This window comes from Tetranychus urticae, chromosome 1 (assembly GCF_039701765.1).
Source record: "Tetranychus urticae isolate SD_2017Ah chromosome 1, NJAU_TeUrti_SD_1.0, whole genome shotgun sequence".
In the NCBI taxonomy this organism is placed as follows: Eukaryota; Metazoa; Arthropoda; class Arachnida; order Trombidiformes; family Tetranychidae; genus Tetranychus; species Tetranychus urticae.
The window spans coordinates 24,424,505-24,447,765 of record NC_142958.1 but is presented as its reverse complement, the minus strand read 5'-3'; the positions used below and the strand labels follow the sequence as shown (position 1 = coordinate 24,447,765).

The window sequence follows — 23,261 nt, the reverse complement described above, 5'->3', positions numbered from 1 at the left end:
ATTTGTATTTTTTCACCTTACAGAAATGGAAATATCGATCTCTCAAAAGATCCTACTCGATCCTACTCCAAATAGATATCTTAATAGAGTACTGATTAATGGTACTAACGGTCATAACGGTCATGTCATGACCATTTAAAGGATTGGTTAATACCATTTAAATCCCGAAAAATGCTAAGAAATATTAAGAAGTCAACGAAAGCTAAATAATAATAAATCACTTTCCACCCTTAAAACTGAAGCTACTTACAATAAAATTATAAGAACTGATACTCAAATCACAATCGAACTGTTTTCTCTGTGATTAATAACAAAGTTTTTGTTGAAAATAATAGATAATTAAACAAATTAAATCGATGCCATTGTTTATTTTGGAATCGAATGAAATTTCCATCGAATAATAAAACGAGTGTCAAATAGCGAAAGTAAAAAACAGGTCAAGTTTTCCAACGCAAGTTTCGTTTTACTTTTGATTAAAGATATTTCGTTGAACAAATGTGTAAAGTCCTTTGGTTTGTGGCTCCATCTATAGTTCTTGAAACCCAACATATCAGAAAGATTAAACTAGCAAATAAAGATGCAAATTAAACTAATTGTGATTTGGTTAGCTAGAATCAGATATGATTGGATTATATTTTATTAATCTGAATCATCTGTAAAACCAGAACAGCTCATCTATTCATTCCACGAATAAATTACATTCATAAAGCAAAAGGTATAAACTGTATTCGAACCCAGTAATTGCGAAAATTTTAGATTTTAGGACTCAACACTTGACGGATTGATTGGCTTGGCGCAACGAATGATTGCGGTTGAAAGCTAATATAAAATTGAAAATCAGAAGTTCATTTGTGACTGAATTTCTGTTTGAAGTAGAATTCATTGTTTGTGAATTATCTTTTGAATTCTTAATCAGACTAACTTTTCTTTCAATTACAGATTTTATTTACAGATTGATTTTAAACTCATGTAACGTAATGATAAATCATGATTTATTTTGAAATTATTTTCTCTATTTTAATTGTCTTAATTTTTGGTTCAAAATGGCGTCTAATGTTTGAAAAAAAGAAACTCAAAATTTTCAAGAATGGAATTAATTTAATTTTAGAATAAATAGACAAAAAGTTTCGTTATTTTATGTACAAAAAAGTATGTATAATGATGAGTTGATTTGATATCGTTTTTAGTTCCTTTGGTTTAGAGATGAATGGTGAAAATAGAGTAAATAAACGGTTTCTTTAATTTAGTCAGTTGATGATTTTTGCATCCATTTCAAACAATGGACTCGTTAATGAAATAAAGTCGATTCAATTGCGTGTTTATGTTATTATTTACATTTTGGTAATCATGGAGACTTGATTCTGCAGGGAAATAGAAAAAGAAAAAGACCAAAAAAATTAATTAGCATTAATATTGAATGAAAAACAAAATCAAATTTACCTTCAGCGTCAAAACTGTCAGAGTAGTCGACTTCATAGTCACTTGTTGGCGGAGTATCCATTATTGGAATACTCATATCATAATATTCAGGGTAATGCGGACCATTTGAAATATCCTCCAGTTCTTTGACTAAATCAGAGAAAGTCGGTCTTTCCCATGAATTGTACCTCCAGCATCTTCTCATTAATTTGTATACTTGATTAGGGCACTTTGGTGGCTGTTCTAGTCTATGGCCTTCTCTCAGCCAAGTGTAAAGGCTACTTTGATCAATATCTTGATATGGTAATAATCCGAGAGTGTAAATTTCCCAAAGAAGTACGCCAAAAGACCAGACATCACTGGCACTAGAATAAACTTGATCAATCGCTTCAGGAGCCATCCATCGCAATGGTATCACACCTTTGGTCGTTTTCCGGTAATAGTCAACAGATTGAAGATTACGAGCCAAACCAAAATCAGCAATTTTCATTACATTATCCTCAGCAACCAAAATGTTACGAGCAGCAAGATCACGATGAACACATCTTCTGGATGCCAAATAATCCATCCCTTGAGCAATCTGAAATGAAGTATCGTAAATAATACATAATTAGAGATAGCCAACTAAATTTAGAGACGGATAAAAATAAATTAAAATGGTAACAAACCTGGAGTGCAAATGAAAGAAAATCTTGAGGATAAAGTTGCTTATCATTGTCAAAATTAACTGAATCAGGTCTATGAGATCGAAGGAAATCACGCAAGTTACCATTAGTTGCATATTCCACGATTACATAAAGAGGTCCTAAATAAACAAACAAAATTAAGGTTTAGATAAATTGTGTGTAAGGTTTGTAGTTTTTCACCTAAATGGGCAAAAAGGGAAGCTTTAAGATGCAATACAAATTACAGAATTTGCTTATTTATTTTTTGTTTGTTTTCTCACTCTCTTATGTTCACTCTCTTCTCTCTTTAGTGTTTCTCATTCATCTTTAAACTTGAAAATGAAATGGCTTATGTTATGTGTAAATCGTTATGTAATGAATATTCACCGTTTCGAGTACAACATCCAATTAGATTGATTATGTTTAAATGTTTGCCGATCCGTTTCATAACTTCCATCTCTGAGACAAGATCAGCCATATCAGAGTCATTAGATGGATCTTTCAGCATTTTAACAGCAACGGTCATAATGGGCTCTTTATTTTTACCAACACCGCATAACTCTCCTTTATAAACAGTACCAAAGTTTCCTTGTCCAACAGGCTTATGTAACTTCAGTCTGTATTTAGAAATGATTAATAATTAGAATAAATAATGATAACAATAAATAAAAAAACATCAATCAAAAGAATGAATAACTCAAATGATTCTGGCCTCACACACATTTACCTAAATTGTTGACTTTTAAAAATTTTTCAACATTGCGAAAAGCACAATCTAAGCATAACAAAAACATCTTCATATCTATTTTCATTCATTTTTAATACATTTATATCTGTGTTTTGTTTTTTTCTGTTCAAGTCTAACCAATCCAAGTATCAGGTTTCATGGAGCTTATGGTATTTTTGTTTTTGTCACTACAGTAAAGAGTGAAACATTTGAGCTAAGACAAAAAAGTTTAAAAGCTAAAATAATTTTTTCTGTCAGAATTCAATTCTAGAGACTTTTAATTCAAGACTTTATCCATAGTTAAGCAAGCTTACAAGCTAGATTTTTTGTTCTTTTTTCAAAAATTTATTCTAATCACTTGATTTAGCAGGAATAATTGAGCAAAGATGTTTAGTAAATAATAAGAAAAAGACAAACCTTTCTCGTGAGATTTCCCATTTTTGGTCAACTGGAAGCTCATATTCAACTACTGTGCTCATATACTTCTCCACGGGTAGGTCAGAAGTATTCAAAGGAGCTTCTTCAATTTTGACCAAAGGAGCCTTCAAAGAATCACTGGAATCAGCAGGTTCTTCTAAAGTTATTTTTCTCTTGATCCTTAGAATTCGGTTCTCTTTTAAAGTCTTTAATCGACTGGCTCGTGTTTTAATAAGGCAAAATACTAAACAAATCATAACTGTTGACGCTATGATAATAAGTAAAGCTCCAGCATAGATTATTTGTTCACCAGACACGCCAGCTTCAGTCAAGATATCTTTGGGTGACTCTGGGAATGAGAATAAGCGATTTCAATGAATAAAATGGTTCTCCAATTGTTAGGGTAAAAAATCGTTATTAAACTGTTTGACTTAAGGTCATAACGGGTCATCAATAATGTTGACCGATGCGCCTGGGTGAATACTTAGAAGAATAAGCAAACAAAGCTTAAGCTTGATTCAAATGTCCAGAAAAAAAATACCAGAAGACAAGACAAATCAAGCAGAGGTTAAAACAGTTGAACACTAAAACTGTTGATGGTTAAGAAGAAAAATAAAGGAAGCAACAAGATAGTCTTGAAGATGGTTTTAGCCGACAACGGGATCTAGTTCGCAGTAATAATGAAGCTAAAAACCAGTGGTCGTTGTGTTTAGTCTTGCTAGTTTCTACTTCTGTTTTTCCCTTCGTCTTGAGCTTGCCCTTGCTCTATTTTATTTTCTCAAAGCATTAAAACTTCTACGCCTCCCTCCTCCACAGTCCTGTCTCTTGTTTCTTTTCATCATCTCCAAGGATGTATTCTTCTTCTCAGTAGCTGTTAGTTCATTTTCACTTGCTGCTAAGATGGTTTTGGTATTTTCATAAAAAACTCTTTCTATAATTCATCTTTTTTGGTGTCTTTCTCCTCATCATCTTGTCTTCTTATATTTTCTTTTGCTTAACTAACACTACAGGGGGTATCCTATATAGTCAAGGGATGCGGGCTTGTGAGGGTGAAATAAAGGGATGAAAATATGGAGATGGTCTAACCTTTGCGGACTGTGAGAAATAAATTAACTGAACGGAAGCCAAACCGATTTCGGGCAACATATGAATACCATCCTTGGGCTTCTTGTGTCACATTTTCCAGGATCAAGTCACCAGTTCCTTTCTCCTGTGAAGAAGAAAAAAGAAAGAAAAACATTGTTAAAAGAAAATGGACATTTTAAGAGTCGTCATTTAACACATTCTTAAGAGCTTGTGCAAATCTTACGTCAAACTGTTCAATTTTTAACATTGAATAGGATAAGAATAAAAAATTAACTTACCATTATGATGGTTTCATTGATAGGCTCACTCAGGTTGTGAACTAACCCTTTCACCCAAAATTTTTCATCTTCACCATAGGAACTACAATGAAATGATACATTAGCTCCAACGAAAACCGAAGGGTTATTTGGCCAACATGTTTTAATTCTTGGTGGAAGAGCTGTAAACATAAGAAAATAAATATGAAAAAATATTGAAATTTGCAGTCAAGGATAGTTTATGCATGTAACTTTTATACTTACGCTCATTAACGGTGACATTAAACAGTCTTTCACTGTTTCCCAGGACATTTTCCACAAGGCACTTATATATTCCAGAATCTTTCATGGTTACATTTGGAAGGAAAAAGAGGTAGGTTGCTCCATCAACACCCTGTAAATGAAAAAAACATATCCATTAGATAAAAATTATAGATTTAAAAACAATGTTGACTTACCTCCAACTCTTCACTCCATGTTTCACCTTCCTTTTTATACCAAAAGGTGAGTTCCATGGCATCTGATTTGGCTTCACAAGATAGTTCCAAATCATCACCAGCGTATACAGTACGCTGAGAAATATCATCATTTTTAACATGAGGTTGAGTAATCCATGCCACTAAAGAGATTACACAAAAAACAAAAGACACAGTAAGCATGGTTAGTAAAAAGAGTAAATTGAAATAATAAACTAGATAATCAAACTTACCAGAAATGTTTAATTGAAACCACAATGAATCATTACCAATATCATTAACTGCAAGGCAAGAATAGTTACCAGCATCATTTGGCCTGAGACGTTCAATTTCAATTGAGTATTTTTTGAACTTGATCTGTTAAAACAAAAATATTTATCTTGTGATGAGATCAAAAGGGCAAAATAAAATATGATTTTTCAATGTTTACAGTTTGGTTGCTTCTACAAGCTTCTATTCGATTTTGGTTAAGTTGTCAACATATTTTTCCAAAAGATGAGCAAACGATATCAGATTGATACATTACTCACATTGGCTAGCAAAATATTAAAACATAACCCCAGCAAACATTTAGAAAACAAATAAACAAATAAACAAATGATCTGCAATTAATAAACAGAGAAATTAATTCAACTTACATCTAAGTCATCATCTTCAGGAGACAACAGCTTGCCATCTTTAAACCAAGTGATATTGGGACATGGATTTCCACTTGGTCTACAACTTAATTTGATTCCTTCTCCAGCAAATTTATGAATATGTGAATTGTGATTTTTTTTACCAATAACAGGAGCTATATTAAGTCACAGTAAACAATAATTATAGAATTATCATGAATTAGAAGATACAACTTTATGATGAACTTTAACACAAACACAATAGAAAACACTGAATGAAGCTCACCTGATGGAAGAAGATTTTTATCAACTATGCACTTAGGTCGACATTGGACGAGATTAAGATAGAAAACAACAAAAATAGTGGAAAATATCAAATAATTATACAGATTATACATTGTTTATGTATATAAATATTAATAATAGTTGGAGTTATTGTTATTAGTTATTGTTTAGATCATGATTGTTGAGAAGCAAATAAGACATCTAATCAATGGATGAAACTGATAAATCCAGGCAAAGGCACAAAACACAGAGGAACTCTTTTAGCCAATCATTTAACTCAATAATAGATTATACAGTTACAATTGGTCATATTGATAAGCAAACGATAACAACAATTCCTTAGAGATCACTAAATGTAATAATTTAATCAGAGGGACACAGAAAGACACAGGTCCAAGTAGATAAGAAGCTCATAAGAGACATGAAGACAACACATCTGATTAAGAGGATATCAGAGGAAGCATTTGATAAGGTGAATAGTTTGCATTAAGGCACAAGACATTGATGTTTATCAAACAAGATATGCAAAGGATTTCAAATTATATCATAAGATTAGATGAAGCAACATTTAATGGTGTGTATTTTTGCAAATAAAGTTCATTGCGAGTAAAAATTGGACTTGGTTTTAAAAAAAGATTCGACTAAAAAGAAGATGAGAACAAGTTAAACTTAAACTAACAACGCACGAGCGTATTTCATCCACAGTTTCCTCTTTTTTGGCTCCCTTTCTCATCTTCTTCTTTATCCTCATCTTTCTCTCTTTTTTTCTCAACATCATTCGACACTGTCTTCATCATCTTCATCTTCTTTCATCTTTTTCTTTTCCTTTCCTCTTTTTTCCTCGCTTTCTTCGTTGCTCTGTCGTCTAACATCTCTTCATCTTTCTCTTTCATCCTCATCACTTTTATCTCACACTTTTGTTCCTTTCTTTGCTGAATAAAAATAATTGCCAAATAAATTGATTATCATGATCTAGCTCACTTAAGCCATTATCAGAGTAAGCTATAACATCCTAGAATCATGGCCAAGAATCTAAATCTCGATCCAGTATCCATTGAATTGCCAGTTGAATTGTCATTTGAATTGCTTTTTGAGTTGCTATTTGAATCGGTGTTTGAATTTTCGTCTAAATTGTCATTTCCATTCTCCTCTGCGAGTTCATCATTAGCTTGATTCGTGTGTTTACGCTTCCTGAGTAACTTTATTTTTTCCGTTAGCTTTGTTTTTTGTTGCATTCATATTTTATAAGGAATCTCAAGATGGGTTAAACGAAGCAAAGAAGAGCATCAAGTCAAGGCCAAGATGTTGAAGAAGATGATGAAGATGAAAGATATGGAAGTCGGAAGAAGATGCTGATGATGATCATCATTGATGGGAGCGGAAACAGAGGAGACATTTAGGTGCATTGAAGTGTGCCTAGAAAAACATTTGATCTTTACCAGAGACTTTTAAATGTACAGCCATTATTATTTGAATTGAAGTCACCATTAGAAAGGTCGTTAAAGTGACTGAAAAAGACACATTCACAGTCAAATTTACGAAGTTCGGGAAAACGGAAATGTACTTGGGACTACTGTAACATCTCACAGATACACATTCTCAGCTCATCATTCACATCTTCCTCTTCTGCGTCTTCTGCGTCTTCCTTCATCCTGATGAAGACGATGGTAATTTGCTTTCTCATTTCGCCCACTTCTTTCCTTTCCATTGGGCTATGTCTTTCATCTTTTTTGTTTCTCTCCACATCTTGGACTATCTCATGTTCACAAGGTAGGAGGATGAAAATAAAATGTGGTGATCATCAAGACAGACCAAGATGAAAGACGATGAACAAGTCTAGATAAAAACTGCCTACACCCCATGGTTTCCGGTGAGAGTGTGTCACAACTGAATATTCATCTTCCTTTTTCAACTAACTGCTCTTTTTGCCAATATGGTTGGACATAAAGACTTTAACCAACAAAGTCTGTTAATCTAAAAACACAAAGATGGTCAACATCAGCTAATGGCATTGATAAACATACTTGTATAAGAAACAGCTGAAGATGATCGTTCACAATATATTTGCTAAATAAACAAATTCAATAAGATTCAGAGAAAATAATTATAAAACAATTAATTTAACTTGCATTTTATAAAACAATATTATACAATTTAATTTTGGTTAACCCTTTAGTGGGTCTTGCATAAAAACTATAAGAGTTGCAGTTAAAATAACGCAGTGTTGGGTTAACTTGTGATCGGAAAATTGTAGCTATTTGTCCGATTTAATTTCTGTTATTTTAGACTCAACCTAAGGCTCAATTTATGGCTGCTTTCCAGACATTTTAATTTTTTATATATTTTGATTATCATTAATTAATTGAACACAATTTAGCTGATTTGTGATAAATTACAGCTTTTTGTACTCTAATCTTAATATACAAATATTTCTATTATCTTTTGATGTGTTTATTATCTTACTGCAGTTATTTAATCTTACAACGGAAATAAGATTGAAGTGATAATTATTTCCATCATGATTGGCTTATATCTAATCATATTTATCATCTAATCTTCAAGTCCAGAGATATGGGTTTCTCCAAGGAATCAAACACTAATGAAAAGATCCAGAAATTTCAATGTTACCAATAGATTGATACATCTTATGTCCATGACTTATGTCTAAAAGGTGATTGCTTGAACCAGTGGACCGACTATGGTTCATGGTGAAGTAATGTCATGAATATTAACTCTTGATTTTCAATATTGGAGTAATCTTTCAACAATGTTCAATCAAATGACTGTCATTCCTGATTTGCTTGGCCAATACTCAATGAAGAGCCAGCGTCCCATTAAAAGTCAATATGTTGAAATTTGATCCAATACTAATTTGGTTAGCGGTGTTGATGATGAGGAAGATCCGTCCATCAACAAAAATTGCTGCAAGTGCAGTTGTCACAAGTAAGATTAAATCAAGTACTTATGGCTCTTGACCTAGCTTAAGTCAAAGGTTAAGGTATGACTTGAAATTAATGATTGATTGTTGTTATTCCGTTTGTCGATCATTTCTCTTTTTATTCACTAGGATCGGTTATTTTGGTGCACATCAATAAGGCTTTCATCAAAAAATTGTCAAAAGATTATTGGAAAATCAATGAGAACAGGAAATTTGGAAAATATGGTTTCCATTGATTTATGTGATTTTTGGTGTTACAAAGAATCCTTTACCTCTATCATGTATGGATGGAGTCAAAGAAATGAATTCAACTGAAGTCATGTTAATGATTGGAAAAGATGTGTCTAGAAGATCATTAACAATGATCAGGAATGAAGAGAAGAGGAAAAAATAATTGAAAAATCAGTCAAAGAACTCATGATTCTTTTGATTTATTTTCAATTCAGTCTTTTAGTTACATCTGATTGACACAACATTCAATATATTTATTTATCTAACATGAATTCAATTAATTTACCCTTGTCATTTAGGATTTGATTATAATTTTCATCTTTTCCAGCCTTTGCAACAACTTTGCGTATTTACTTTAAATTGTATCTAAATTTAGTTCCACAGACTTTTTGCTACACAAAACCAACTCCATGGTAATTCACCAACAATCAAATCATTTGATTGATTTAAAGTGGTATACAATGTTTATTTCATTTGTTGATTAATTTTGGGCTAATAATTATTTACAATTTTGCTTCATTTCTTTCACAGAAACAATATGGTTCGAGACATGAGAAGCCAACTCTTTGAAGGATTTTTCAATTTTTTGGGTTAATTTTCTAATTATTTTGGTTTCGTGTTTATTATGGTTACCATTACGTATATCATGAGCTGTTCAATTATTCAATGAACCATGTTTTCACTGAAAACTCATCTTTTCCTATCAAGTTTCACCAAGAAGCCAACCAAGGCCGCAAATCAATGTTAAATTCAATGTTTACAAATACAAGGAATGGATAGAAAAGTTGCAGAAAATTTATTACATGATTTAAAATAACATTTATTTATCATTAAATAAATTGTTGTACAAGTTAATATTTCAATGAAATGCTTGCTTCCCTCTGTTTTATATCGCCAAAGTATTTGATAATTAATGTTTCGTTAATTAGCATTCATGGTGATTGTGAATCATTAACACCATCATATGACAATTCATTGTTTCAACCAACAAGTTACAATGTTCAATGTAACCAGATTCACGTTAACAGTTAATTGCTTTGTTTATATGGCTCTTTGAACGGTTACTTGTTTAACACATTAAGCGATATATCATATTGAAATATATTTGATTGAATCAGGCAAAACAGCTTTTCTTTGATCAATCAGCTGCTGATAATTTAATAATCAGCTTCAAATGTTTCTTCTTCTAACCCATTCAAAGTAGGCAAAAATGTAACCAGAATATTGAAATAAGCTGAAAATACTTCGATAGAGATTCCATGTTCTTTGCTTTGTTTACATCATTTGAGATTATCCTGATCAAATGTTAGGCAATTTAAGTTTACCTAAATATCCAAAGGAAATCTGACCATTTTAAGCATCTAAATCTCTTGAAAATTGAACAGAATTGAAATCTTAAAAGTATCTCAACATGAAAAGTAATCCAGATTGGATTGTACGGTAAAAGTATTGCTTGCCATTCACTGGTTATGCCATGATATAACCACTGCTATCAGTGATTAGTGCATAAAATTAACTGTTTATTATGTTAATTAATTTAAATCTCGATTAGATTATTTTAAAGTGTTTTCTCATTCAAAAAAATCTTTAGTTAACAGAATCTCATTTTACTAATCTTGCTGTTAACTGTTAAGCTTTAAATCTTTTCAAGGCTAATCTAAATTTAACTCAACTCAACAATTCAACAACCGCAATATTTGAACCAACTAAAAATATTGAATTGTAACAATTAGTTGGAAGGTTGATGATCAGTGATCACAATGACTATCAAAAATGTACTTCAATTTACCTCAAAATCAATCCATATTGATGGTTGAATTGAATTTATTATTTTCTTGATTAGCTTCTTATGTTTCTGGTTTCAGAACATGAACAACTCAATCTCAATGATAATTTCATATCAACCAATACTCACATCATCGATCTAGAACATCGAAACGTTGAATTACAATTTGCTTCATCATAAAGGCTTACCTGTTTCGTTAAACCGCATTCATTGTGATTTAACAGAAATATTGATCAAATTATTCATTAAAGCCTTCAATTTTTATATTTTTAATATAATCTATCTTATAATTCAGAAAAATCGCAATTTTTGTAAATTTTACGACTTTTTTATAACTTACAGTAACGGTGTTTTTATCCGTCTCAGGTCAAGTTAACTATACGAGGGTAACAATCAATGGATCGCTCTAATATTAGGCTAATTGTTGGTGTTTTATGCAATTTAAGATAAAACCAAAAAACGGACCAAAATTATCGGACAGCGAATTTGGAAAAAATGGAAATAGATGAATGAATCTTTTTCTTATTTACATTCACTGTATTGTCGGCGTTAATAAACATGTGTTTTGTGTATCGACTGCTGACTGAATGTTTCTTGAGCCTTAGAGACTGACTTTAAAGACCACATTCGTATCTTGAATTTGAGTGTGTACCATGGTCTTATTAATGGAAAAGTATCAATTTTAACATAACTGGATGTTGCTAACTTGCCAACAAATTGGTATGCGGAACCATGTAATCACTGATCAACCAAAAGCTTTAACATTTTATTGAGTTTAAACTTTTTCGGCGCCACTAAACCTTAAATCGAGCGCTTTTTGCGACTGCAGTGCTATCTATTGTTGATGAATGGCAACAACTTATGTCATCATTCATTGTGCCAAAAGTTTTGTATTTTAGATATGATTTTAAACCAAAATGACGAACAAGGAAACAAATGCTGACCTTTATAACAAACAATATATTTTATAATAAACCTAGTAAATAAACAAGTAACCTAGCATGTTTGAAGTGAAACGTGAAGTAAATGAGACTGAATAACCCTGTATAAGGGAAAATTGTTGAAAAGTCAAAGTTACATTTCTCGAGTATGTAATTTAAAACCAGTATCAACTCAATTAAATTCATGACATTATAATGATAGTCGTTTGAAAGATCTCATGCATTTTTCTCATTAAAGAATTTTGGAAATAAGCTCGAGAAAAAATTAAACGCTATTGCTGTAAAAGCAAGTTGATTTTGCCAGCAACAATCGGTTTCGCTAATTTTTTCACGTGTTAATCGCAAACAACTCATTCAACTGTGTATTGTTATGGATTGAAACGAGTACAGTTTGTATTCAGAGAAACTGTTTCACATGTTTCAATATTTCAATGTTTTCAAAGAAAAAATAATTCACATTTTAACCAGTGCAAAGAAGAAGATTCAATAGAAAAGGCTTCATCAAAGTTTTAATTCAAGTTCAAGCATTTAATATGGCAGTTCCAAGTATGAGTTTTGAAATCAACAAATCAACTGGTAAAATAAATATGACGAGATGATCGTGATTCGAGTTTTTTTTGGTTTTATCAATGTACTAATGAATCCTTAAATACCACAGCTCGATCCAGTTCTTATTAAATTTCAATCTTTTTATTATTAAAACTACTATTACAAAACTGTTCAGTAAGTCAGGGGTTTAATAAATCATTGTCTCTGCACTATTGTTATCATTGAAAAGGGTGGATACAGATAGTTAGGGTAGCAAAAATAGCAATAAACGGTTAATTACATGACGAGATAAATTGAATTGTTTATTATTAAGCTAATAGAAAATGACTATTTACTGATTCGATTTATAATCACTGTTGGTGTTAATCTTTTCAATGGAACTAACGATACTTGAGTAAACAATTAGCTTAACTAATAGATTACGCAAAAAGGTACCGGATAGGGAGACATGGCATGGTTCTGATTTTTTACAAAATACTGAAAAGACTGTGAAGTGTACACACAGAGTGAACGCTTGTTAATACAAAAAGAAACACAAATCAAACAAAAACTGTCAATCGTAACAATGATGAACACAACTTGTTCAACAATGATGATAGCACCATTGAAAATCAAGTGTCACGCTGTATTGCTCTGATATCTTCTTTAAATAACATGTTTTTCGCTCATTTAGTCAACAATAGTACCTTAAAATGGTGTAACTAAATACATCTAAGTGTTGGGTGATCGCTGAAAATGCTTGATGAAAAGTACACTTAAGACTTTTATACTGGCCGAGAACAGGGCACAATAAATTTATTGTGTTCTTTCATTTTCCTTTTGTGAAATCAAGTCGATTCAGTTCAAGCATTCCAGCCCAGTCATATGAAAATGAACAACTTTCAAGATGAAATTTAGATCACCGGTTTCTATTGATTCCTAGTCAATTTTGATATTCAACCTGAAAAGATAAAATAAGTCAATCATCAGTATTTCTTGAAATAGACTAACATTTGCTTGAAGAGCTGAATTATTTAATGGCTAAAAAGTGTATCCATAAGCATAAAACACTTCAGAATAAACGACGAAAATTTAGATAAAACATTAGAGAAACACATTTAGATGCAAGTTGGAATAAGATAGAGGAAAAGCTCCAATAACTCCGAACAGGTGGAAAACTTGTTTTATATACTCATCATAAATGACAGGATTGAACAATTAACAATTTAAGCATTGAAGGATGGGTGGTTCACAACTTTACTGTTTAATATACAGTCAGTTCATTAGAATCTAGACTTATTTAGATTTTTATGAATATCTTACTAGTTAAATATTTTAGTAATGAACAAATCGTATTAAAATCATGAGAGGAGCCAATGAGATTTAAAAAATTATCACAAAAATTATTAAAAAAATCAGAACCTTGTGATAAATAAAAGCTGGTTAACATGTGAGGCGCGATTTCTTTTGAGTTAGTTATTTTAACTAAATTTGCTGTGATTTTAGCTTTAATGCTATTTCACGATATTTTTAGGGAGAAAAAAAGAGAGTTGTGAGAATAATTTTTGTAGTTTTTGATCATCTGCTGAATGAGATAAACTGCTGGTGATATTCATCTTCATGGTTTAGGTTGGGATGAGTTTAGTTAAAATTTATTGTCATATTGTTTTTGTGATCCATTTCTCATCCTCTAACTATTTATTTGCTGTGTCCTTAAATTAATTGTCTTCTAAAATTATGCTGCAATGCGAAAGAAGACTTTTTATTTAATAGGATCAATTTCATGTCTTTGCTGGATTGTCATAGTGTGTTACCTATTTGTTCACAAACCACCAGGAAAGGTAAGCTTGATTTATTTCTATACCACTATTGACAATTATTGATAATGGCTCTAATAATTATGTGTAAATTTTTGCTTGTAATTCAGGCCCTTATTTCAACTGAACTGATTCCAGTTTAATTGAATCTTGCAATACTTTTTTTTCGACTCTTCTACTATTTTTTGTTACTGTTGATTAATTTGTTACTTTTTTGCTTTCTCTCTTTGATCACTATTATATACAGATTATAAAATTGAAAGATGTCAACTATCAAGTTGAGCAATTGGAAAAAGATCTCAAAGGACAACTCAATTCAAATAAAATCCTGATAAATAATTTACGAAGCTTAAAGAGGAAACTGTCTGGTACCGGTAAAGAGATTAAAAGCTATAGTTATGATGATACCATAGCTGTACTTTTATTTTCTTGTAACCGTGTCACCGTTCGTCGCAATCTTGACCAATTGCTCAAATATCGTCCTGATGCTACCAGTTTTCCAATTATTGTTAGTCAAGATTGTGGCCATGAACCTACACGTAAAGTTTTACAAAGCTACGGTGATCAGATAACCCTTATTCGTCATCCAGATTTAAGTGATATTCCTCTAGTAGGGAAAGAGAAAAAATTCAAAGGCTATTACAAAATCGCTCGCCATTATGCTTGGGCATTAAATCAGACATTTAATGTTTTCAACTACAACACTGTTATTATCGTGGAAGATGATCTGGATATTGCTCCAGATTTTTTTGAATATTTTCGAGCTACTTATCAAATCCTAGCTAGTGATCCCACTTTATGGTGCGTTTCAGCCTGGAATGATAATGGTAAAGAGGGCTTGATCGCTGATAACTCAGGTAATAATCAAAATTAGTTTATCTAACTTATTGTTCTTGATGAATCCATTTGTGTCAGTATGTTTGATTATATCTAGAAACAACAATGCACCAGGATATTAAAGAGGATAGGTTAAGCTAATCATTATTTTTTGCCAACACTAATTGTCATTTTACAATGTGTGATATTTCCTTCACACAATCAGTTATGATCATAGACAGAATATCAGACAATCTAAAATTGTATTTTTTAGACTTATCGATCCTTAATTAATGATAAATTTTAAATGAACAACAGATGAAAAATGACTGTAAAGTGACAGAGATACGGAACGGTGAACACTAACCAATAACCATCGAGACAAAATAGGCATTCTTATCAAGGCTTCTCTCGATTATCCAATAATTATCAGTACCTTTATTACTTGCTGCTTGAACTTTTATTTTCGTTCGTTGTAAAAGTCTTATTCTCACTTTTTGTTGTAAAAAATTCAATTAAATTAGTTTTCCCTCACCCAAACATTAATCGATCCACACCTTATTGATTGTTTTCATTTCACTTTAATTTTGTTTCAATTTTTTCTTGTATTTCTCTCTGTCAATGTTTCCAAACTAACTGGAATACTGTAACTACTATTCAGCTGACACATTATATAGATCAGATTTTTTTCCTGGCCTTGGCTGGATGATGACAAAAAATGTTTGGCTTGAGATTGCTGATAAATGGCCTAAAGCGTAAGTACTTTTTTAAGAATCATTTCGAGTACAAGACATGAGATTCACCCTTTTAAGGATTAATAACTATATGAGTTGGATCAATGATTCCAAATGAACTGTTCATTTTTTAACCTTAAACTTATTTGTCTGACTAATCATCTTTTTTCTCATCTAAATCTAAATCACTTGAAAGATTTTGGGATGATTGGATAAGGCAGCCTGCTCAAAGAAAGGAACGCGCTTGCATCAGACCAGAAGTTTCCCGAACCAAGACATTTGGTAAAGTTGGAGTGAGCAATGGACTTTTCTTCGAAAAACATCTTAAATTCATCAAACTAAATGAACAATTCGTGCCTTTCACAAAATACAATTTGACTTACCTACTAAAAGATAATTACGATGATTGGTTTATTAAGACAGTTTACGGAAGTCCTTCAGTTACTGTTCAGGACTTAGCAAGTGGCCGATTAGATGGGAATGGACCTGTTCGTTTAACCTATCGTTCAAAGGTTAACTTCAAGACTATTGCCAAAGCTTTCAGACTCATGGATGATTTTAAGTCTGGTGTCCCCAGAACAGGTTACCGTGGAGTCGTCCCATTCATGTTTAGAAACCGACGAGTTTACCTTGCTCCTCCTCCTGATTGGAAAGGTTATGATACCAGCTAACAAGTTAATGATTATAGCTATTGATTCAACATTCCTGATTTCCGAAATGACTTGGTAATAAATCATACTGACGCTGCCAAAACACTGTTGTTTCAATAAAATTTCGGACAACATCTTCTGCAGTTCATGGCATCTTCCAAGCTGGAGCCTTTGCTTTCGAACTTGTTTCTTTTGTTTAAATGCAAATAACAGCCAACCATTATTAGTGAACTTTTTTAAATATCATTACAATTAAGAAAGATTTGAGTGAGCTTTGGTGCTTGTAAAGCTGTATTAACATTCGTTATGACAGTATTGCTGAATTTTACTCAAACTGGAGCCTGTTCTTGGAAAAGAAATCTCATCTTCGTCAAACCACATTATAATCAACTCCATCAACCTGATCAACCCTATTTCAATCATCATAACTATCATAAAATATCATAAAGCATCATCAACATCAAATATTCCGATAAATTTGTTACTTTTTCTCAATGTATAATGTAAAATGGTTAATAGTCAATTCCTGCAGCCTAACAACATTCATTAACTAATAACTGACTCGACAGTGAAATTATACCTTTAAAAATTTGTGTAATCAAGTGAAGGCGAGATGTGTACAGTTGCCTGTTTGTCCTTTTTACTTGATCATCACCAAAACGAGTAACTCATCACCACCATTCATTTTATTTTGTAAACATGCTCTACATACACATCAAAATCTAGTCTTATTCATGGTCAACCAGGGGATTAATTAAAAAAAAATGAAACAGAAATTCCAATTATGCTCGACTGAAAGACACTCTGTTGTCTAGCAAAGAGTCTAAAACTTATAGATCCATGTAAATAACTATCGACAATTTTAAAGGTTTTATCCGTTTGGATTCAAGTTCCAGCAGTCAGCTAATCAAAAAGCAGATGATTTACCGGATTGGGTATTGATAAATAAAAACTACAAACAATATAAAAATGTGTATAATCCACTGATATTTAAACTAAATTTACTTGCTTGTTTTGTTAATTATTTTACAAGGAAAAATTATAAATTTAGTGAGCAACAACCAGATTGGCAAAGTAAAAATAATAAAAGATAATCTAATTTTTTGGATAACCTTTCATAGTCTTATTGTAAATCTCAATCGCTTCCTCAATCAACATAATAAAGCTCCTTGAATACAAAAAGTCATGATAACAATGGTAAAGCCTGAATGAAGGTAAAATAACGGTTAGGTAAGGATAGGGTTCATCTCTGACTATAAAAATAGAGCATTATAGCAATAATTTATGATTCCTAGTCACAATATTTTACTTATCATGATTATCAAAATGATAATTGTTCAATAAAGACATTTGATTAGAAAGACATTTTCATTTAAACGTTTAACTAAATGTAAATTGCTGTCAGTCACTGAAGATGTTTCAATATTAAAGAGTAGTCATGAAATTGAAACCTAAAAGCATTAAAAGTCAATTCAACTGCCAGAGTTTATTATTTAAATTACCAATAGGTTAACTGCTCTAATGTATCTATTGAAGTCGAGTAATTTCATGATATCATTCAAAATTATTGTTATAACCAGAAGACAAAGTGTTGAGAGGAAAGTAAAAGTGAGTGAAAAATTGAATGTTGGTCAATAAATAGATGAACACAGTTATTATTCATAGACATAAATAACTAAAGGTCAATACAATGAGTTGGTAATGATAATGGACAATGGTTAGTTGGGTGAAGTTGATAACCTTCAGTTTGAACGATTAGAATCAAACCAGGTTCTAACCAAATGATTAAACGATTCTTCAATTGCAATATTATCCTTGGCGCTAACATCAAAATATCTCATTCGTAAATGTTTGGCCCATTGGCGAGCTTCTTCCTCATCGACTGCTCTTTGCTCAGTTAAATCAGTTTTATTGCCCAAAATGACACCAATGATACCCAATGTATTGGTAATGTTGTTGTTGTGGGTTGATGTTGACGGATTGTCTAAATGTCTATCAAATTTTCTCAAATAATCAGACAGAATTGATTGTAAATGGTAAAAGGATTCTTCTCGAGTCACATCGAACACACCGATAACCAATGAAACATTGTTGGCCCACAAAGATCGAACCAGATCGGAATAAATGGAGCGACCAGAAAAGTCATAAAAGTAAATATCAATTGAACACAATTCTTCTCGCGATTCAACCAATTTAATCGACTTTGAAACAATGTTGACTCCTTTGGTCATGTTGTATCGTCTACTGAAAGGAACTGGATAACCAAGAAGACAATTAAGAATTGCTGTTTTACCAATGGCTTTATCACCAACAACAATTGCTTTACACCGAGAAACATTGCTCATGGTTGAAGCACTGGTCACTTACAATATAAAATATTTCTCAAGTAAATGTCGATTAGATGAGTTTGGTGAAATTGGGTAAAATTAAGAAATTATAACGAGTTTAAAATGAAATTAATTTACACATTTGAATACAGAAAATTGATTACAATGAGAACGAATTTCATTTCACAAGTTCAATGTTTGTTTCGATTGTTACTCCAGAATCTATGGGTTACCATCATTATCATGTAATTTACCTCAACCTTTACCTTTTTCCTAGAATGAGAATCAATTCAAACTATGTTACCTGGAGACCAGCAATGAAACCGGCCTCCATTGAGAGTCTTACAAGGGAAGTATCTCAGGTGTCTCAGCGATTTCCGGTCGAGACTATGTTCATTCGATAGAGCATAAAAAACTAGCGATAGGGTTTGTCGGCTTTAGATAGAAAACTTTCGGGTCACGAGAAAATTGAGGTCAAAACCCGTTTTCTTGCAAAAAATGCAAAGTTTCCCCAAATTTTTTTCGAACTTTGATCCATTTACCAGGGTGTTCAGCTCTGAAAAAATCATTGGAAATATTTAAAACGCTATAAAATGTCTGAATTTACAAATTTATTTGATTTTTCTGATTTTAATTGGAATCATCATCAATTTACTCTTATTTTGAGTTTCTTCGTGATTCGCAGACATGTACCTGTACTTCCCTTGTTAGTATACAATGTACTTAGAATTTACAATTTCATTTCATCCAGTGATTTCTTACTCTGTTTTGACTTTTAGTTAAATATTCACTTGAATATATTGAAATTATTGATTGGTGGCTTTAAAAAACTAACCCAATGTTGATAATTTGAGGATTGTAATTTGAAAATTATAACTCCATTACAATCATTATCAAATATAAATAGGGTTTAGAGAATAAAAGATTCACCAGAATCAGTAAAATCTGCTGTTCGCTAGTTAACCTTTTGTTGTGTTGCTGCAAAAAAATTCATCATTTGTAATTGTAGCAAATTGTTTGACTAATTGATGTTACAAACAAGGATCAGTTAAAAGTTAGAATCATTCATTTAATGTAAACAACATTCTGTCAATCATTTCAAAACCATGAGAAAACGTGAAACTAATTGAAGTAATTTCAGCGTTTATTTTAGGCTAAATTGTTAACATTGACAGCCAACTGAATAACAAATGAATTAAAATAAACTTCAATAATTACAGACCATTAAAGAGTTGAAATTACCTAAGGTTGACCTAAAATTGTTAATGTTAGACTATATCAGGTTTTGTATTTCATTGAGTCTTTAATTTATAGAGAGATAAATTAGTATTCTATTTCATTAATTCATTTAAATATTGTTCAAAGTTGATTTTTAAATTTACGTTTCAGGATTTGAACATAATTTGGAATTAATATTTCACCAATTTTTCATTTTGCACATGATTAATACTTGTTAGTTGCTTTGCTTTCACTTTCCCAGACAAATACAACCAAATCAATCGTGAGAACAGACATTACAAAAAATCGAATGAAACAAATTGCATTAGAAAAGTTGTACTTTTAAATGTTCATTACGGTAAAAAGAGTTTGAATTCAGTTTCAAAAAAGAATGAAATTTTCTGAAAAAAAGAAACTCACCTTAACATTAGTATTAACTCCTGGCAAATCATTGATAGCAAAAACGAGTGAATCCATTGTGAATTTGAATGAAGAAAACATAAAAAGGGTGAAAAAGGATAGGAGGTTTAAGTCAAACTGACCCAAGTCAATATTTTTAAAACTGATGAATCCAGAGATTTAAAACACAATTAATTTCAAAAAATATTCATCCACTGATCATTGTCTAGAATACGTTCTATTTCAATTGAAGACTTTACTGTAACAAATTGTAACGATTGATTTCAATCACAACACTATGAAAAAGTCATCTACGTAATGTAATGGTTTAACTTAATATGACTTTGGTTTGAAATTAATATGACGTGAAATGCAAGAAAATATGTTTTGGCTTTAATCAAATTTCAAGTTTTTTATTTTATACAATTAATATGCAACTAAGGCAAGATAAGCTTACAAGTTACAGTTTTAGAAAGCGCAAATTTATCATCTTTAAGCTGCAAATCTGCTAAAAGTTGAAGTTGATCAGACCAATCCATTATTTGGACTTTTACAATAATACAGCGACAAAATTATGATACATTAGATACATTAACATGATTTATATTTTTGTGTTCTTGGGTTTTACCATGCCAAGTCTTTTAAATTGATTAATTTAACTTCGTCAAGATTGGCAACTCAATGAATAATTAACATTGATATCTACTTTACGAAGTATGAGGTATGAATAGGCAGAAAGTGAATATGAAGATTTATGGTGGAGTCGAGAAAAATATGGGTTTTGAGTCCAAGATTATTGAGCATCAGATGATCATCATTAAGCGATAACTTGAAACAATTGCAGAATCATCAACTCGTTTTACTTGCAACTAATTGTACATACAGGCAACAGGAAAAGACAAGTCCAAAAATTTGAATCAATGAAAATCCGAAAGCAACTGAGCCCAGTAAAAGCGTGTGATCTGATGCTACCTTAGATATCTTGGAAATACATCCCTGAAAATAGATGTTTGATGGATGACGCCTTTTACCGCATTGATAATCGGAAATGGCTGTTTTACAACACGAATCGGGTACAGGGTTATCTTTATCGTAATCTTCAAAGCTTACCAAACCACAGCATTTAAACTCTTTCTCAAGGATTCTGAAAACATCAGGATGGTCTCGAACGACTTTACTGGCGTCTCCAAGGTTTTCTGTAATTGATCGATTAAATTCTTGGGTGTAGCCTTCTTCGCCGTTTCCAGTTCCATAAACAGAGAAAAGAGCAAAAATGCTAATGCAAAGTTGAATGGTAAAAAGTAATAACAGAGCAAAGATGAAAGAACATAATGCAAATGACGGGAATGTATCAGTTTTCCTGGATGTCACCGGAGTCCTGTGATGAGAAGAAAAATAAATAGAAAATGTTTATGCATAAAGATTAGATAATTTGTTTAAAAAGTATTAGCATAAAAATGTAAACAGACTATTAAACATGAAAGTTAATGATGTGAAGCAGGGAAAATGATCTTGGTAATTATTTTCTGCATAAGTGTGATTTTTTAATGTTTGCTAGACGGTCGTATAAAAAAATTGATGCATACCTTGTTGTTGAATCATGGTGTGAGGTTAATGCAATTTCATCCAAATCATTGTTGATTCCGACACTTTCAACGTCTTGCTCACGTCGTTTAATTGAGTAATAACAGTTGAGAAAAATGTTGACGATTGCTATGAGGCAAACAAGAAAACCACAAAGAATTAACTTGTAATGGATGAGATTCAATGGATGACTTTTGGAGAGAAGAGACCTGATGACTGGTAAATGAAGATCTTGTTCACCTTCAAATGGAGGGTGTTCATAAAGGATTACAATAGCAAGAATTATCAAGCCACTGAAAAAAAGGATGAAGTTGAAGACACTGAGAATGAAAGCTATGAAAGATGTAGATAAGCCACAACAATTTGATTCATAAGCTGATCGTTGTATTTGATTGTGATCTGCATAATGTGCTGGAGATGAAGAAAGGTATCCATAGTTGGCCATAATGGAAAACGAAAACAACTTTTATATAAGGTTTTTTTGAAACAAATGATGGACGGATAAATAACTTGTAGAGAATAAATAATCTTCGGTATAACTTAATTACATGGATGAGAGGAAGCAAAGTTGAGTAAAATCCAATGTTGAAAAGGACGGCATTTATTGAATGTGAACAATGGGATAAATTTGATCCATGGTTTCAATCAAATAACAACTCGAGTTGAACATAGTAAAAATGTAATTTATAAGTTGTAAATATGGTTTGATGATTTATATCATTTATTTAGGCCATTCCAAGACTGAACAGATTTCGATGTTGTAATCAAAGGAAGTGAAACAAGTAGGATTATCATTTGATGATAGGGAAACATAAGCAGATCATCAGAAGAAAGAAGTGAAATGAAGAAAGTATTACCAGAGTACATTAAAGTTGAGAAGCAAAAACAGCAAAAAAAAGAGTTTAGGAGTGTAAATACTGGATTGTACAGGGTTACCAAAGACAAAGAATTTTGTTTCTTTAGATAGAACAAAAAATTGACTGAACTAATAGCAGTCAAAACTGATAGCATATGGAGTATTTACGCACACTTGATTACCATTATAACATGACAAGGTGCGATGTTTTCATCATTATCATCTGCAGTATAAACACAAACATTGCAATTGACGAATGCGTACAAATTGTATAGCCTTCACAACTATACCAGGATCACAAACCTCCAAGTCATAGCTAAATTTGTTTGGACGATTGCCATGATGTCAATTTGTGTTGAAACACCAAATAAAATCACCAACTAATTACAATTAAACACTTTTTCCTAATAACAATAAGCTCAAGAAGTATTTGAAGAAATATTATAATAAAAATTGAAAAATACAAAAATGTAAGCAACACCGCCAT

The 23,261-nt window shown here is 31.7% G+C and overlaps 4 protein-coding genes and 2 long non-coding RNA genes across 7 annotated transcripts; 2 read left to right on the top strand and 4 right to left on the bottom strand.

The window, feature by feature from the left end:
* Window positions 1-1,078: 1,078 nt before the first annotated feature.
* Window positions 1,079-8,218, bottom strand: LOC107368562 (fibroblast growth factor receptor 2). 2 transcript variants are annotated; one of them, XM_015936409.3, is made up of 13 exons: window positions 7,974-8,169; window positions 5,951-7,923; window positions 5,686-5,840; window positions 5,281-5,404; window positions 5,030-5,190; window positions 4,836-4,965; window positions 4,593-4,753; window positions 4,315-4,438; window positions 3,229-3,577; window positions 2,472-2,701; window positions 2,088-2,224; window positions 1,441-1,999; window positions 1,079-1,361 (listed from the first exon to the last, which is right to left on the bottom strand). In XM_015936409.3, exons 2-13 carry the CDS (start codon window positions 6,060-6,062, stop codon window positions 1,273-1,275), a joined length of 2,331 nt encoding a protein of 776 aa, XP_015791895.1. In that variant the 5' UTR covers window positions 6,063-7,923; window positions 7,974-8,169; the 3' UTR covers window positions 1,079-1,272. The 2 variants fall into 2 exon arrangements, with proteins under 2 accessions (XP_015791895.1, XP_089125619.1); XM_089269493.1 differs by having other exon boundaries at window positions 5,951-8,218.
* A 1,213-nt stretch (window positions 8,219-9,431) lies between these two features.
* LOC107368564 (uncharacterized) lies at window positions 9,432-9,986 on the top strand. The gene is made up of 2 exons (XR_001570178.3): window positions 9,432-9,572; window positions 9,650-9,986. It is a non-coding gene; the product is annotated as an uncharacterized LOC107368564 (long non-coding RNA).
* A 2,684-nt stretch (window positions 9,987-12,670) lies between these two features.
* Window positions 12,671-14,009, bottom strand: LOC107368565 (uncharacterized). Its single transcript, XR_003083431.2, has 2 exons — window positions 13,385-14,009; window positions 12,671-13,334 (listed from the first exon to the last, which is right to left on the bottom strand). It is a non-coding gene; the product is annotated as an uncharacterized LOC107368565 (long non-coding RNA).
* LOC107368563 (alpha-1,3-mannosyl-glycoprotein 2-beta-N-acetylglucosaminyltransferase) lies at window positions 13,952-17,501 on the top strand. The gene is made up of 4 exons (XM_015936410.3): window positions 13,952-14,214; window positions 14,438-15,047; window positions 15,668-15,761; window positions 15,937-17,501. The coding sequence occupies exons 1-4, from the start codon at window positions 14,119-14,121 to the stop codon at window positions 16,409-16,411; spliced, it is 1,275 nt and encodes a 424-aa protein (XP_015791896.1). The 5' UTR covers window positions 13,952-14,118; the 3' UTR covers window positions 16,412-17,501.
* Window positions 17,502-17,875: 374 nt separating this feature from the next.
* On the bottom strand, window positions 17,876-19,220 carry LOC107368438 (intraflagellar transport protein 27 homolog). The gene has a single exon (XM_015936256.3). The coding sequence runs from the start codon at window positions 18,733-18,735 to the stop codon at window positions 18,133-18,135; it is 603 nt and encodes a 200-aa protein (XP_015791742.1). The 5' UTR covers window positions 18,736-19,220; the 3' UTR covers window positions 17,876-18,132.
* Window positions 19,221-20,705: 1,485 nt separating this feature from the next.
* LOC107368556 (uncharacterized) lies at window positions 20,706-23,209 on the bottom strand. Its single transcript, XM_015936404.3, has 2 exons — window positions 21,921-23,209; window positions 20,706-21,712 (listed from the first exon to the last, which is right to left on the bottom strand). Exons 1-2 carry the CDS (start codon window positions 22,361-22,363, stop codon window positions 21,184-21,186), a joined length of 972 nt encoding a protein of 323 aa, XP_015791890.1. The 5' UTR covers window positions 22,364-23,209; the 3' UTR covers window positions 20,706-21,183.
* Between the last annotated feature and the right edge of the window lie 52 nt (window positions 23,210-23,261).

What these genes read in the sequence shown, in the direction of transcription:
- LOC107368562 (XM_089269493.1), bottom strand. Translation starts at nt 6,062, where the DNA reads ATGTATAATCTGTATAATTATTTGATATTTTCCACTATTTTTGTTGTT. An exon ending in CTGAAGATGATGACTTAGAT is followed by an intron (nt 5,405 to 5,685) that starts GTAAGTTGAATT and finishes TTGTTTTAACAG; the next exon opens with ATCAAGTTCAAAAAATACTC. An exon ending in TTCTTTCATTTGCACTCCAG is followed by an intron (nt 2,000 to 2,087) that starts GTTTGTTACCAT and finishes ACTTCATTTCAG; the next exon opens with ATTGCTCAAGGGATGGATTA.
- LOC107368563 (XM_015936410.3), top strand. Translation starts at nt 14,119, where the DNA reads ATGCGAAAGAAGACTTTTTATTTAATAGGATCAATTTCATGTCTTTGC. An exon ending in CTTGATCGCTGATAACTCAG is followed by an intron (nt 15,048 to 15,667) that starts GTAATAATCAAA and finishes ACTACTATTCAG; the next exon opens with CTGACACATTATATAGATCA. An exon ending in GCTGATAAATGGCCTAAAGC is followed by an intron (nt 15,762 to 15,936) that starts GTAAGTACTTTT and finishes ATCACTTGAAAG; the next exon opens with ATTTTGGGATGATTGGATAA.
- LOC107368438 (XM_015936256.3), bottom strand. Translation starts at nt 18,735, where the DNA reads ATGAGCAATGTTTCTCGGTGTAAAGCAATTGTTGTTGGTGATAAAGCC.
- LOC107368556 (XM_015936404.3), bottom strand. Translation starts at nt 22,363, where the DNA reads ATGGCCAACTATGGATACCTTTCTTCATCTCCAGCACATTATGCAGAT. An exon ending in CACCATGATTCAACAACAAG is followed by an intron (nt 21,713 to 21,920) that starts GTATGCATCAAT and finishes TTCTCATCACAG; the next exon opens with GACTCCGGTGACATCCAGGA.